Consider the following 16252-nt stretch of genomic DNA (forward strand, 5'->3'; position numbering starts at 1 on the left):
TCCCTTAAATCTATTTGTCACTTCCACTGTATAATCATAAGGGATTTGATTTAGGTTATATCTGAATGGCCTAGTGGTTTTCCCTACTTCTTCAACTTAAATCTGAATTTGGCAATAAGGAGTTCATGATCTGAGCCACAGTTAGCTCCTGGTCTTGTTTTTGCTGCTTGTATAGAACGTCTCCATCTTTGGCTGCAAAGAATATAATCAGTCTGATTTTGGTATTGACTTTCTGGTGATGTCCATGTGTAGAGTTGTCTCTTGTGTCGTTGGCAGAGGTTGTTGGCTGTGACCAGTGTGTTGTCTTGGCAAAACTCTGTTAGCCTTTGCCCTGCTTCATTTTGTACTCCAAGGCCAAACTTGCCTGTTACTTAAGGTGTCTCTTGACTTCCTACGTTTACATTCCACTTCCCAGTGATGAAAAGGACATCTTTTTTTGGTGTTCTAAAAGATCTTGTAGGTCTTCATAGAACTGTTCAAGTTCATCTTCTTCAGCACTAGTGGTTGGGGCATAGGCTTGGATTACTGTGATGCTGAGTGGTTTGCCTTGGAAACGAACCGAGATCTTTCTGTTGTTTTTGAGACTGCACCTAAGTACTGCATTTTAGACTCTTTCTTTGACTATGAGGGCTACTCCATTTCTTCTAAGGGATTCTTGCCCACAGTAGTAGATATAATAGTCATCTGAATTAAATTCGCCCATTCCCATCACTTTAGTTCACTGACTAAGATGTTGATGTTCACTCTTGCCATATCCTGTTTGACCATGTGCAATTTACCTTGATTCATGGACCTAATGTTCCAGGTTCCTGTGCAATGTTGTTCTTTATTGCATCAGACTTCAATTTCACCACCAGACACTTCTGCAACTGAGCATCATCTCCACTTTGGCTGTCTGCCCCAGTGGGGATTGTCAAAAACTAGGAGCAGAAGCTTGAATTGATGGTCTCACAGTTCAGACCAGGAGTCTATAACCTAGCTTTTAAGTCAGTATGGCCTGTGGTCTGTTTTTGTAAATAAAGTTTTATTGGGACATGGCCATGCTCATTCTTGTACATACTGTCTGTGACTACTGTCAAGCTCCAATAGCAGAGTTGAGTGGTTGTGACAGACCGGATAGTACCCAAGCCTAAAATATTTAATAAACATTTCAAAAGATTTACTATACTTCATAGAAAAAGTTTTCTGACCTCTTGCTGAACTTTTAAATTCAACAGTAGGAGCCTGTGAGCTCCTGTTATGTGCCAAGTGCTGGGGTGAGCATTTTTTAAGGCTTTGTCTGGGAGCAGGAGACTGACCAGCTACTGCCTACCAGTAGCTCAGTGTCCTGAGGGGGGGATGTGACAAGGACATGTGCAGTTACACTTGTCACTCAGGGCTGTGAGAGCCACACATCCATGTGCAGTGGGAGTCTGGAATCCATTCACTGAGTCCATTCTTCCGCCTGCCCTGACGTCTCTTCCACTGTCATTTTAGGATCCCTGCGAAGACAAACGCCATAAGGACATCTGGTCCAAGGAGAAGACGTGTGACCGCTTCCCAAAGCTCCTCATCATCGGCCCCCAGAAAACAGGCAGGTCTCTCCACTCTTGACCAGCTTCCCCTACTGTCTTGACGGCTTCCCTTACTGTCCCAGCCACAGAATTCTGGAGACCATCATGCCCTGGTCCCACTCCCCAGTAATCTACACGCTGTTTCCCAGGAAGTGGGACCGAAGCTGGGGTGACCATGAGTTGCCCATCACTGTGGAGGTGGGAAGGGTAGAGGTTGGGCATTGAATTCTCCTGTTGTGAACCACAGCCTCAGGGAGCTCTCTTGGTGTCCTCTTGGGAGTTTCTGAGTCCAAGCAGAGAAGCCCAGATCAGATGCTCTGCAAGACTGAGCAGTGCCTGGCAAAACTGGGTCAGGGCAGAGAGGCTGTGACAAGTTAGTCATGTCTGCAGTGGTGACATGCACACCTTTGGTATGGATGGCTGTTCCCACGTTACAGACAAAACACTCGAGGCTCACAGAACTTGTCACTTTCTCTAACACATTTAGTTAGGAGATGGTATATCCAGGTCTGGAACTCTGGTCTCTGTGCGCCCAAAATATATACTGTGAACCACCGAACTCTGTAGTCTCTTCTCTTCTGAAACCTCTCATTAGAGCATGTTAATTGTAGATCCGTGTAGGAAAGGAAAGGGAGGGGGTCAGCCCTGTACTGTCAAATGGGGAGGGAGTGTGAGTGAAGGAAGGGTACTCAAAGAGGAGGCATCTGGACCAGATTTCTTAGCCCTTCAAGAATTTCACACCAGCAGACTGGCGAGTCTGGAACTCCCTTGTCCTTGAGTTCCTCCCAAGTGCCAGAGAGGACCAAGGCCCAGGGCTTGAAGGGGCCAGCAGAAACCATCTTCTTCTGGGGTTTTGAGGGGACCGTAATCAAGTGGATGTGAATGCCACAGTACAGTGCTGAGAAGGATTCTGAGGCCAAGTCTTTGTGATGAAGAGTGCTGTGATAGGCTTGTGATGTCTGCAGTGGTGATGAAGAGTGCTGTGGTGGGCTAGTGATGTCTGCAGTGGTCTGAGGCCAAGTCTTCGTGATGAAGAGTGCTGTGGTGGGCTAGTGATGTCTGCAGTGGTCTGAGGCCAAGTCTTCGTGATGAAGAGTGCTGTGGTGGGCTAGTGATGTCTGCAGTGGATTCAAGAGTTGGGGCGCCCACCTGCAAGCTCTGTATTTGCCTGTCCTGAGTTTATTATGTTTCCCTCATGGTAGAGATGAGGAAGCTAAACCCAGAGAAGAGAAGGGACTTTTCCAGTGTCTCCCAGTGAGTAACGGAGAGCCAGGACCAGAACTCAGGATTTCAGACTCTGTCTTTTCGCTGGGGGCCTGGGCCCAGGTCTCACCCGCCTTCCTTCCCTGCAGGCACCACTGCCCTCTATCTGTTCCTGGGCATGCACCCCGACCTCAGCAGCAACTACCCCAGCTCTGAGACCTTTGAGGAGATCCAGTTTTTTAACGGCCACAACTATCACAAAGGCATCGACTGGTGAGTGGGTCTTTCTGTCAGCAGTGGGACAGGACGGCCGCCATGGAGGCTGCCAAGGAGGAGGTCTGCTGAGGCCACAGCAGGAAGCAGCTGGCGCTTGCTCACACGCAGCCAGTTCCTGTAAACAGGGACAAAGTCCAGTGACCCTTGAGTCATGATGTTGGAGCCTGCACACAGATGGGACACTTGATGAGGAAGCCCTTTGCCCCTTTATATTATTGCCTGGACTCAGGGAATACTAGACGTTAGAGTCCATCCCCTTCCTTGCCTTCACGAGTCCAAGAAGAGAAGAGGGACACGACTGAGGCCCTGAGAGCTGAGGACAGAGCAGGGGTTAAAATCCAGGTGTTCTGACCGGAAAGCTGGCCCTTTCCACTGTGTGTGACTTTCCACTGTGTGTGAGCAGGAGGCGTTCTTGTGAGCCCTTCAGAGGTGGCTCGTTAAGTCTTCAGGGAGTCTCCTGGGAACATGGCTGGAGTTGCAGATTCCTACCAGAAGCTGTCCCCAGAGGCTACCCCAGGGTGTGGGTGCTAGGGGGATGCTTTCACACCGTGTTTCTTATGTTTACCTCTTTCTTATTTGTCTTTTCTAACCTTATACATGTATTACTCTTGTTTATTATTTTTATGTCTGTGGTTTACCTGAGTAGAGACCTCATGGGCGTTATTCTGTTTGTTTTCTGGTACTTCTCTGTGTATTTCCATCAGCTTATTTCTATTTCTATCCTTCAGTCTTCTGTCAGGCAATCTAGCTGTCTTTTTCTCTCTCCGATACTGCCACAATCTCTTATCTAAAATCCACTGTAACCAGATGCATGATTGGAAGTCACCTCTTTCTGGATTTAGAGAAACATAAAGCACCTTCACCAAGGTCTGGGGCAGCACCCATTAGCAAGTCTATTAATATATCTGTAGCAAAGTATGTGAACATTTATGCCAAGTAAGATTCTTAAGTCAGGGTTTGCTGCCAGATGGCTTTGCTACAAGCTTAGCAAAAAAGCTTTCTCAGAGCTTTCTCCCTTTAGGTACAACCAACAATGAATTGTGAACATAAAGGTGCTGTTTTGTAAAGAAATTTTGGAAATGTGAGAGAACTAACAGTTTCTCAGTTCCACTCCAAATATTTTGTTTGTAGGGGTACAGAAATCCCCTAGGCCCCCAGGTAACTCTGAATTCTGATAAATGGGTCCCTGGGACCACCCAGGAGAAACCTCACCTCACAGGGTGGAGTAGGGCTCCTATGCCCTTAACTAAGACGGGCTCTGTGGGCTTTGATTCCCAGAAAGTTCTGAAGCTGTAGCTCCGTCTTGCATGAGTAGGTGCCCCTGGGAGGGTCTGGAGTGTTTATTTTGTTTTCTGCTGCTGCTGCTACAGCTGCTAAGTCGCTTCAGTCGTGTCCGACTCTTAGTGACCTCATGGACTGCAGCCTACCAGGCTCCTCCGTCCATGGGATTTTCTAGTCAAGAGTACTGGACTGTTTTCTGAGGGGCCCTCAACCTAGAGGTGATCTCAGAGGACTGGTGTGGACAGTCACTCTGGGCGGGATGTGGGAGGTTCATCTGGGAAGCTGTGAGGTTCACCCATATGAGGCAGGCGGAGTCGGGGGTGCACAGATGGTAGGCAGTCAGTCGCCTCCCCTCCTTGTCTGCTGGTCTACAGTAACAGCTTAGAAAGTACCATCAGGTCAGGAAGGAAACCCTGCAGCCTGGAGGCAGCAGAGGGCGTTCTTCCCCTCAGTGCTGGGGTTCCCGGGTCAGAAGCGTCCCCGCTCGCCCCCTAGTGGCAGTAAGGGTTAGGGCCCTGTCAGTTTCACTCCGGGAGCATCCCATTTAAGAAGAGAAGACACAACCCCTTCCCATGCGTACACACCTGCCCCCCACCCCCACCCCCGCCCCACCCGCCACATACATCTTCAGATCCTCTTGATCCCAAGTCTCCCCGAAAAAGCTGATTCATAAGATGGAGTCTGCCAAGTGGCCACTCTGTCTCGGATCCTGGCAAGTAAGTCCTTGTCAGACTGAGAGCAGTGTGCCTGCTTGCTTTCTCACGTTCCACGCCCAGTGAGCCCGGCCCTCCTGGCTGCGTTCCTCAGGCCCCTCCTGAATCTTGCCTGTGAGCCCTCTTCTGTGGGCTTCCTGCAGGTACATGGAATTCTTCCCTATCCCCTCCAACACCACCTCCGACTTCTACTTTGAGAAAAGCGCCAACTACTTTGATTCGGAAGTGGCTCCCCGGCGGGCAGCTGCCCTGTTACCCAAGGCCAAGGTCCTGACCATCCTCATCAACCCAGCGGACCGAGCCTACTCCTGGTACCAGGTGAGCTGGGTGGGGCCCTGGGCAGTGGCACAGGCTGTGTCTACCACTCAGCCACTAATAAACATCAGCAAACATTTATCCTGTGTCATCTTTGCGCTCGCCCTCAGCTGGGCTCCTGCAGTGCACTGGTGGGTAAGAACAGGGTCCCCTCCACTGTGCGTCCAGCCCAGAGGAGCAACCGGGCAGAAATCCACGCTGAGTCCCAGCCAGGTTACCTGCTCCCCCTCCCAGCTTCATCTGGGGACCTGTTCTGACTCTGATTCTCCAAGTAGAGGTGGAGGCTGGTTTTGTCTTGCTGAAGCCAGGATTTGGTGAACAGTGATCTGGGCTTCATGCTATCTGTGGCCTCCTCACTGGGCTCTGGGTGGGGGTGGGAATTCAGAGAAGGACAGAACACAGGACCTGCCATCCCTAGTGGAGGATGCAAACGCCTGATCAGGTAAGGAAGTTACCTGGACTGTGGTTTGTGTGAGGGAACGCAACTTCTAGTTTCTACTTGACTGTGTAAGAACTAGAATTTTCTTTAATATCAATGACCTGACTTAATTTTTTCTGAGCACCTTTCCACTGGGCTTATAGGAAAGCTTAGGCTTAGGTCTTTTGGGGGGTTTCCTCCCCTACCTTCCAGTCTTGCTGGAATTATGCTTATGCCAGGGTGGGGGGCTTCCTGCTGTAGAGCTGGTCCTACTGTAGGCCTGGCCACACTCTGAGCTTCCTTTCTGGGGCTTCGTTGTGACCACAGGCTGGTAGAAGTCCGGGTGCAGATCCCCCCCACAGACCTCTCCCCCTCCTCTCCCTCCCAAGCCTGGTTACCCTCCTCATCTGGTATGCAACCCCACTCTTCCTCTCTTCTCTAGGACTTTCTGTCTATACCCCAATATTCTCCTTTCCTCTGGGCTTTGATCCTGGGGGAACGGAAGCCATTTCTCTTGCATGCCCTGCCGCCCCCTACCCTGTGCCCCAGCAGAGACTGACCATCTGTATTTATGGGGGGAGGAAGGAGGAAGGAGAGGGAGGCAGAGGGAAAGCAGCCCTGGGTGGAGGCGTCCGGGTTCTGTCCTAATGCACCTCCTCCTGTAGAGGGCGGAGATGTCTCCTCTCACAGACAGAAGACCAAGGTTCATCAAGCCGGGTGACTAGCTCAAGTTCATGTGCTGGCGTTTTGAACCCAGCTCCTCCAGGTCTAAGCCCCTGTTCTTTCTTCTGTCTGTGGCTGAGGCGGGATAAGGAGAAGGGGAGCTGATTCCTCCCAGGATGGTCCAGGGAGGGGCTGGAAGGAAGGGAAGGGTGATGGCCTGCCTCAGAGGGGAGATCAGGAGGAGGGGGGCTCTCCCCCCCACCCCTGGCCCAGGCTGTGTGTGATGCTCAGTGAGGGTGTGGGGGCTCCTGAGGGTCATCCCTGGTGAGCAGGCTCGTGATCTCTGGACTTTGGCTCTCTGCAGATGCTGACTGCCCGGGGCATTATTTCAGGTGCTTCAAACCTGGTGTTTTCCCCTTTCCAGTTCTTCCCCAGTCCTTCTGTTTCAGTCTGCTTGGGCTGCCACAGCAAATATTATAGATTGGATGGCTTAAACAGCAGCATTTTTTTCTCACAGTCCTGGAGCCTAGAAATCTTAAGTCCAAGACTGAGGTACCAGTCGATCTGGTTCCTGGTGAGAGCTCCCTTCCTGGCTTTTAGACAGCCACTGTCTCACTGTACCCTCATGGCAAACCACCTCTGTGGTGTCTCTTCTTACCAGGACACCAATCCTATCACAGGGGCTCCACCCGCCTGACTGCATCAAGGCTTAGAGCAGATATTTGTATATGCCTAGTGTGCGAACATATAGCTTTATTTTTATTGTGAATGATTTTACTTATTTTTATGAGTAATTACCTTTATTATCTTTATATATGACAGCTGATTCTAGTTTTCTGTCTGTGAAGGCAGTATTGAGTTTAATTTTGAAATACATTTACGTGAATAAGATGTGTCCACATAAAGAAAATTCTGTTGATTTGGCATGCACAGATGGACATGGCAGAGACCACAGAGATGGTGCAGAGTGACCAGCATTTGGAAGCCCTGACCTAGTCTGACTCCCATCTTGCAAAGACGGGGAAATTAGGGCTCCAGGGGCTGTGACTTCCCTGAGGTCAAAGGGTAATGACAGGTAGAGCCAGATCTTGAGCCCAGGCCTCCTGGTTCCAGCTCGGTGTCTTCTGGCCACCTCCTAGTTCAGATCAGATCAGATTGGTCGCTCAGTTGTGTCCAACTCTTTGCGACCCCATGAATCACAGCACGCCAGGCCTCCCTGTCCATCACCAACTCCTGGAGTTCACTGAGACTCACGTCCATCGAGTCAGTGATGCCATCCAGCCATCTCGTCCTCTGTTGTCTCCTTCTCCTCTTGCCCCCAATCCCTCCCAGCATCAGTCTTTTCCAATGAGTCAACTCTTTTCATGAGGTGGCCAAAATACTGAAGTTTCAGCTTTAGTATCATTCCTTCCAAAGAAATCCCAGGGCTGATCTCCTTCAGAATGGACTGGTTGGATCTCCTTGCAGTCCAAGGGACTCTCAAGAGTCTTCTTCAACACCACAGTTCAAAAGCATCAATTCTTTGGTGCTCAGCCTTCTTCACAGACCAACTCTCACATCCATACATGACAACAGGAAAAACCATAGCCTTGACTAGACGAACCTTTGTTGGCAAAGTAATGTCTCTGCTTTTGAATATGCTATCTAGGTTGGTCATAACTTTCCTTCCAAGGAGTAAGCATCTTTTAATTTCATGGCTGCAGTCACCATCTGCAGTGATTTTGGAGCCCAGAAAAATAAAGTCTGATACTGTTTCCACTGTTTGCCCATCTATTTCCCATGAAGTGATGGGACCGGATGCCATGATCTTCGTTTTCTGAATGTTGAGCTTTAAGCCAACTTTTTCACTCTCCACTTTCACTTTCATCAAGAGGCTTTTTAGTTCCTCTTCACTTTCTGCCATAAGGGTGGTGTCATCTGCATATCTGAGGTTATTCATATTTCTCCCGGCAATCTTGATTTCAGCTTGTGTTTCTTCCAGCCCAGCGTTTCTCATGATGTACTCTGCATATAAGTTAAATAAGCGGGGTGACAATATACAGCCTTGATGTACTCCTTTTCCTATTTGGAACCAGTCTGTTGTTCCATGTCCAGTTCTAACTGTTGCTTCCTGACCTGCATACAAATTTCTCAAGAGTCAGATCAGGTGGTCTGGTATTCCCATCTCTTTCAGAATTTTCCACAGTTTATTGTGATCCACACAGTCAAAGGCTTTGGCATAGTGAATAAAGCAGAAATAGATGTTTTTCTGGAACTCTCTTGCTTTTTCCATGATCCAGCGGATGTTGGCAATTTGATCGCTGGTTTCTCTGCCTTTTCTAAAACCAGCTCGAACATCAGGAAGTTCACAATTCACATATTGCTGAAGCCTGGCTTGGAGAATTTTGAGCATTACTTTACTAGCGTGTGCTGCTGCTGCTGCTAAGTTGCTTGTCATGTCTGACTCTGTACGACCCCATAGACGGCAGCCCACCAGGCTCCCCTGTCCCTGGGATTCTCCAGGCAAGAACACTGGAGTGGGTTGCCATTTCCTTGTAGTGCAATTGTGCAGTAGTTTGAGCATTCTTTGGCATTGCCTTTCTTTGGGATTGGAATGAAAACTGACCTTTTCCAGTCCTGTGGCCACTGCTGAGTTTTCCAAATTTGCTGGCATATTGAGTGCAGCACTTTCACAGCATCATCTTTCAGGATTTGGAATAGCTCAACTGGAATTCCATCACCTCCACTAGCTTTGTTCGTAGTGATGCTTTCTAAGGTCCCCTTGACTTCACATTCCAGGATGTCTGGCTCTAGGTCAGTGATCACACCATCATGATTATCTGGGTCGTGAAGCTCTTTTTTGTACAGTTCTTCTGTGTATTCTTGTCACCTCTTCTTAATATCTTCTGCTTCTGTTAGGTCCATACCATTTCTGTCCTTTATCAAGCCCATCTTTGCATGAAATGTTCCTTTGGTATCTCTGATTTTCTTGAAGAGATCTCTAGTCTTTCCCATTCTGTTGTTTTCCTCTATTTCTTTGCATTGATCGCTGAAGAAGGCTTTCTTATCTCTTCTTGCTATTCTTTGGAACTCTGCATTCAGATGTTTATATCTTTCCTTTTCTCCTTTGCTTCTCGCTTCTCTTCTTTTCACAGCTATTTGTAAGGCCTCCCCAGACAGCCATTTTGCTTTTTTGCATTTCTTTTCCATGGGAATGGTCTTGATCCCTGTCTCCTGTACAATGTCACGAACCTCATTCCGTAGTTCATCAGGCACTCTATCTATCAGATCTAGGCCCTTAAATCTATTTCTCACTTCCACTGTATAATCATAAGGGACTTGATTTAGGTCATACCTGAATGGTCTAGTGGTTTTCCCTACTTTCTTCAATTTAAGTCTGAATTTGGCAATAAGGAGTTCATGGTCTGAGCCACAGTCAGCTCCTGGTCTTGTTTTAGCTGACTGTATAGAGCTTCTCCATCTTTGGCTGCAAAGAATATAATCAATCTGATTTCGGTGTTGACCATCTGGTGATGTCCATGTATAGAGTCTTCTCTTGTGTGTTTGGAAGAGGTGGTTTGCTATGACCAGTGCATTTTCTTGGCAGAACTCTATTAGTCTTCGCCCTGCTTCATTCCATATTCCAAGGCCAAATTTGCCTGTTACTCCAGGTGTTTCTTGACGTCCTACTTTTGCATTCCAGTCCCCTATAATGAAAAGTAGGAAGTCCAGAAACCTCCTAGTTACTGCCCCACAAAAGCCTGTCCCTTTGGTGCCTCTGTGTGACACACTGACCCTCCCTTGGCTTGTCTGCAGCACCAGCGAGCCCACGATGACCCGGTAGCCCTGAAGTACACGTTCCATGAGGTGATCACTGCTGGGCCTGATGCATCCTTGAAACTGCGCACCCTCCAGAACCGCTGCCTGGTGCCTGGCTGGTACGCCACCCACATCGAGCGCTGGCTCAGCGCCTTTCACACCAACCAGGTAGGCCTATCCCTGACCCTCGGAAGGGCAGCCATAGCACTGACTTGGGGCAGTTAGCTGAGGACCTCAAGATCTCTTTTACCAGTGACAGGGCCAGAAATGTGGTTGTTGGACACTTAGGTCTTTGGGATCTTCAAAGGTTTCAGTCTTGTTTATCCCAAGCCCTTGTCCCATCACAGCAGGCTCTGTAACCTTAAGGGGACCCAGAAAGCCCTGGGATAGGCCCTGGGAGGGAGGGAGAGCCCAGTTGGAGAGGTAAATGGCCAGGTTGCTAAGGCATTTTAGGAAACCCTTGGAGGGTTTAGGCAGGAGAGTGACATGTAGTGCAGAAACTTGGAGAGAGGCGGGGGGGTGTCATAGGGGCAGGAGGGAAGGCAGAGTCTTGGTGATGGATTAAATGCTGGGAGAGGACGCATCAGTCAGAAGAAGCTGGCAGAAGGCAGGGAGAAAGACTGCCCAGCACTGAGGCACAGGGACTCCTCCTGTCCGAGGAGGAGGAGGAAGCACTCTACAGAGTGTAGGGGCCCCAGCCCATAACCATGGCTGCTGAAGACTGGGGGCCTCTTGGCCCCTGGAGTGAAAACAGATTCAGATCACACTCTCCTTTTTCTTTTTTTCCAGATTCTAGTCTTGGATGGCAAACTGCTGCGAACAGAACCTGCCAAAGTGATGGACACAGTGCAAAAGTTCCTTGGGGTGACAAACACCATTGACTACCACAAAACGTTGGCGTGAGTGTTATCTTGGCCTTTCAGCAGGGGGATGTCCTAAACAGGCACATGGGCCCAAAAGCCAGAGGCTGGAATGATTAGGAGAGAGACACAGATTAGAGTCAGCAAGTATGAGGAAGTATGCGTGGCCTTGAAGGCAGTTTAGCAGAAAAGTTAATATGACTTGAGTCATATAAACAAAGGTATTGACTCAAGAAAAAGGGAGGTGATGACTCTGTTCTCTTCTGGTAGTCCTTCCCCTAGGGTGTTCTTTTCAATCTGGACTGAACATTTTCAGAGTGTTTAAGTTAGACCAGCAGTGAGCAACTCTAATACCCTTAAGGGTTTCTCAGCATTAGTTTATGACTTAAATATAATTTAAGGGAAAAAATATTATAAATATTGTCAACAGTTAATAATTTTCATCACTTAAAACCCCATCCAAGGACACTGAGGATGCCCTCCCAAGATGAATAAGTGCCCGCCTGTGTTGAGGGACTCAGGGCTGAGGAGAGGCTGTCTTCAAGGGTGAATCACAGGTGATGCACACAGCTGGATGAGGCAGTCTCAGGAGGAGAATAAAGTCTCCTTCCCCAGCTACCTTCTTCGGAAAGCCCTGCAGCAAGAATATCCCCATCTCCCTACTTTGGAGGATGAAGGTAGAAAAGGAAAGTCAGTCCTCTGCTCTGAGGGTAGAGAGGAGCAGCAGCTAAGGGCATAGCTGTGGCAGCAGAGATGCCTGGGTGAGGATTCTGGACCCATTACTTCTTTAACTGTGGGACTTTGAACTTGTGTCTTAGTTCCTTCAAGCCTCACTTTCCTCCTCTATAGGTTGGGGGTACAGATAATAATAATTCCTACCTCCCGAGGGTCACTATCTTGTGGAGCTCTTGGCTCAGTGCCCAGCATGTACTAATCTCAGTAAATGACAGCTGCCCTCAGCATCACCATGCCTACCCTGTGACCCATTCAGAAACCCCCATCTCGCTTTCCTACCAGAAGGAAACTGTTCTCCTGCTGTTCTCATGCCCAAGAATCTCCAGATAGTTGCTGATCTGGGACTGAATTCTGATGTCATTATGCCTCCCCTCCCGGTAACAGCACCTTCTCTCCCCAAAATACCCTGGAAAGCCCAGCATGACTTCAGATTCTGAAGGCAGCCTTGCTTTGTCAGTTCTGGAGTTTACTAAACAACAGCAACTTTACAGTGATACACATGCTTAAACACAATTATAGATAGAGCATTTCTTGATAAAGATTGAATTTATTAAAAAGCAAAAGAACCCCTACTAAACGTTCTTCTCCTACTGGGTCTGGCCCCTGAGTTGGAGAGTGCCAGGAGGGTTTCCAGGCTGAGGAACGATGAAGCCTTTCCCCACCCCCACAGGTTTGATCCAAAGAAAGGATTCTGGTGCCAGCTGCTCGAAGGAGGAAAAACCAAGTGTCTAGGCAAGAGCAAGGGCCGGAAGTACCCGGAGATGGACTTGGATGTAAGTAGCAGACATGCCGCCTGTGGCAGGGGAATAAATGATGGGGGTCCCGTACTGGAGAGAAGCTTCTCTTTACCTGACACCCAGCGCTCAATGCATTGCCTTGACATTTCTTGGATAGCATTCTTAGGAGGAAACATGGGCTAGGATTTAGCGACTCAGAGTTGATTTAGTCAGAGTATTTCCTTTCGCAAGGGCTGAATGCTATGGGGCTTTGAGAATGAATCAGACATGTTCTTTGCCTTCAGGGAGCTCCTAGTCTAGGAGGAAAATGAGTCACACATGCAAATAAGTAGAATACGAGGCAAAAAGTGCTTTGTGTAATTAGGTATGCATGTGTGTGATGGCACTTCAGAACAAGGACGTGCCATGTGAAGCTGGACGGGTAAAGGCTTCTCACATGAGGTGGGGGCTGACTCTGGAGTTGGGCCTGGAAGGATGGAGTAGCATTTGGACCTATGGCATGGATGGATGAGGCATTCTTGTAGGAGAGGACATCCTTTATGGTATAAATGAATGGTGAAACATACATAACTGTGACTGTGGTTATGTTTCCGAGTTTTTTCATTACCCCTTGCTCATTTTTTAAAAATCCAAGTGTAGTTGATTTACAATATTGTATGTTTCAGGTACACAGCAAAGTGATTCAGTGTTTATATATATACATATATATATATAAATTTTTCAGATTATTTTCCCTTGTAGGTTATTACAAGATATTGAATATTGTTCCCTATGTTATGCAGTAAATCCTTGTTACTTATCTATTATATATAGCATTGTGTATCTGTTAATTCCATACTCCTAATTTGCCCCACCCCACTCCCTTTCCCTTTGGTAACAAATAAGTTTGTTTTTTGAGTCTGTTTCTGTTCTGTAAATAGACTTGCTTTTTAGATACCACATATGAAGTGATATCATACGGTATTTGTCTTTTTCTGTCTGACCTCACTTAGTGTGATATCCTGTAGGTCCATCCACATTGCTGCAAAGGGCAAGAGCGCGTTCTTTTTAATTTTCTAGTGTGTATATACACGTGCGGCATCTTATCCATTCATCTGTTGATAGTCACATGGGTTGCTTCCACATCTTGGCTATTGTAAACAGTACTGCTGTGAACATGGGGTGCACACATCTTTCCATTGCACGTATGTGAAAAGATACACGCACCCCAAGGAGTTGCTTTCTTTCTGGATGTATGGCTAGGCATTGGATTGCTGGATCATATTCTAGATCTAGTGTTAGTTTTTGTTTTTAATCGGAGGAAAATTGCTTTATGGAGTCGTGTTGGTGTCTGTCATATATCAACATGAATCAGCCATAGGTATACATATGTCCCCGCCGTCTTGAACCTGCCTCCCACTCCTCACCACATCCTGCCCCTCTCGGTTGTCACAGAGCACCACACTGGGGTCCTGTGTTACTCAGCAGCTTCCCACTAGCTATCTGTTTAACATATGGTAATATATATGTGTTAATGCTACTCTGTCCCACCCTCTTCTTCCTCCACTGTGACCACAAGTTTGATCTCTATGACTGTGTCTCTATCCCTGCCCTGCTAATATGTTCATCAGTACCATCCTTCTGGATTCCAGATATATATATATATATATATATATATATATATATATATATATATACGATATTTGTTTTTCTCTGACTTCACTCTGTATAACAGGCTCTGAGTTCATCCACCTCACTAGAACTGACTCAGATGCATTCCTTTTTATGGCTAATATTCCATTATATATATGGACCACAACTTCTTTATCCATTCAACTGTCAATGGAGATCTAAGTTGCTTCCATATCCTACCTATTATAAATAATGCTGCAATGACTAGTTTTTTAAAAGGAACCTCTCTATTGTTCTCCATAGTGGTTGTGCCAATTTTTACATCCCCACCAACAGTATAGGAGGGATCCCTTTTCTCCACATTCTCTCCAGCGTTTATTTTGTGTAGGCCTTTGATGTTGTCCGTTCTCATCCTTGTGGAGTGATCTCATTGTAGTTTTGATTTCCATTTCTCGAATACTTAGCCATGTTGACTGTCTCTTCATGTGCCTATTGATCATCTGTATGTTCTCTTCAGAGAACTGTCTGTTTAGGTCTGCTCTTTCAACTGAGTTGTTTTTTTTTGATACTGAGTTACATGAACTATTTGTATATTTTGGAAATTAACTCCTTGGTTGCATCGTTTGTACATATTTTCTCTTTTCAGTTTGTCAGTGGTTTTCTTTGCAGCGGCTTTTAAGTTTAGTTTGGTTCCATTTCTTTATTTTTGCTTTTATTTTTTTTGCCTTGGGAGACTGACCTAAGGAAACATTGCTATGATTTATGCCAGAATGTTTTGCCTGTGTTACTCTTCTAGGAGTTTTGTGGTATCATGCCTTACGTTTAGGTCTTTATATCATTTTGAGTTTATTTTCATATATGGTGTTAGGGGGTGTTCTAATATGTTTCCTTTTTTCCTAAATTTTTATTTCATATTGGAGTATAGTTGATAAACAGTGTTGTGTTAGTTTTAGGTATACAGTAAAGTGACTCATTGGTACATATGGATACACCTGTTCTTTCTCATCCCATTTAGGTTATTACAAAATATTAAGCATAGTTCCCTGTGCTATACAGTAAGTCTTGTTGGTTGTCTATTGAAAATATAGCAGTGTATATATATCAATCCCAAACTCCCAGTTTATTCTCCTCCTCCTCTAGTAACCGTAAGCTTGTTTTCACAATCTCTGAGTCTGTTTCTATTTTGTAAATAAGTTCATAAATGCTGCAGTGAACCCTGGGGTGCATTTTTTTTTCCTTCTCATTATGGTTTCCTCTGGTATATGCCTAGGACTGGGATTCCTGGATCACATGGTAGGTCTATTTTTAGTTCTCTAAGGCATTTCCATACTGTTTTCCACAGTGGTTGCACCAGTTCACCTCCCATCTACAGTGTAGGAGGGTTTCCTTTTCTCCACATCTGCTCCAGTATTGTAGACTTTTTGATGATGGCCATTCTGACTGGCATGAGGTGATACCCCACTGTAGTTTCGATTTGCTTTTCTCTAATAATCAGTGATATGGAATATCTTTTCATGTGCTCTATAAGCCATCTTTGCTTATGTCTTCCACCCATGTTTTGACTGGATTGTTTGCTTTTTGATATTGAGCTACATGCGCTGTCTGTATATTTTGGAGATTAATCCCTTGTCATTGCTTCATTTGCAAAGATTTTCTCCCATTCTGAGGGTTGTCTTTTCATTTTGTTTATGGTCCTGTTTATTTTTGTTGTTATTTTCCTTACTCTAGGAGGTAGATCAAACAAGATCTTGCTGTGATTTATGTCAAAGAATGTTCTGCCCATGTTTTCCTCTTAAGAGTTTTATAGTATCTGGCCTTACATCTAGGTATTTTATTCTTTTCAATGCATTGGTAAATAGGATTGTTTCTTAAATTTATCTCTGATATTTTGTTGTTAGTGTATAGAAATGCAGTAGATGTCTGTGTATTAATTTTGTATCCTGCAACTTTACCGAATTCACTGACGAGCTCTAGTAGCTTTCTGGTAACACCTGTAGGATTTTCTTTGTATAGTGCATCATCTGCAAACAGTGATGGTTTTACTTCTTTTCCAATTTGGATTCCTTTTCTTTCTTTTTTTTCCCCCTCT

At 46.3% G+C, this 16252-nt stretch overlaps 2 protein-coding genes across 4 annotated transcripts in view; both read left to right on the forward strand.

Annotated features, from left to right (window-relative positions):
• TCOF1 (treacle ribosome biogenesis factor 1) overlaps positions 1–16252 on the forward strand; it is a 291309-nt gene that overhangs the window by 173217 nt on the left and 101840 nt on the right. The window lies entirely within an intron of this gene.
• The window catches only part of NDST1 (N-deacetylase and N-sulfotransferase 1), an 88628-nt gene that overhangs the window by 66395 nt on the left and 5981 nt on the right, over positions 1–16252 (forward strand). For both annotated transcript variants that reach the window (XM_061424045.1, XM_061424046.1), the window contains exons 10-15: positions 1477–1573; positions 2906–3029; positions 5170–5344; positions 10218–10388; positions 11010–11119; positions 12486–12588. In XM_061424045.1, coding sequence (XP_061280029.1) covers positions 1477–1573; positions 2906–3029; positions 5170–5344; positions 10218–10388; positions 11010–11119; positions 12486–12588 — 780 coding nt within the window. The remainder of the gene's footprint in view (positions 1–1476; positions 1574–2905; positions 3030–5169; positions 5345–10217; positions 10389–11009; positions 11120–12485; positions 12589–16252) is intronic.

The sequence above is a fragment of the Bos javanicus genome, chromosome 7 (genome assembly GCF_032452875.1).
Source record: "Bos javanicus breed banteng chromosome 7, ARS-OSU_banteng_1.0, whole genome shotgun sequence".
NCBI classification, from domain to species: domain Eukaryota; kingdom Metazoa; phylum Chordata; class Mammalia; order Artiodactyla; family Bovidae; genus Bos; species Bos javanicus.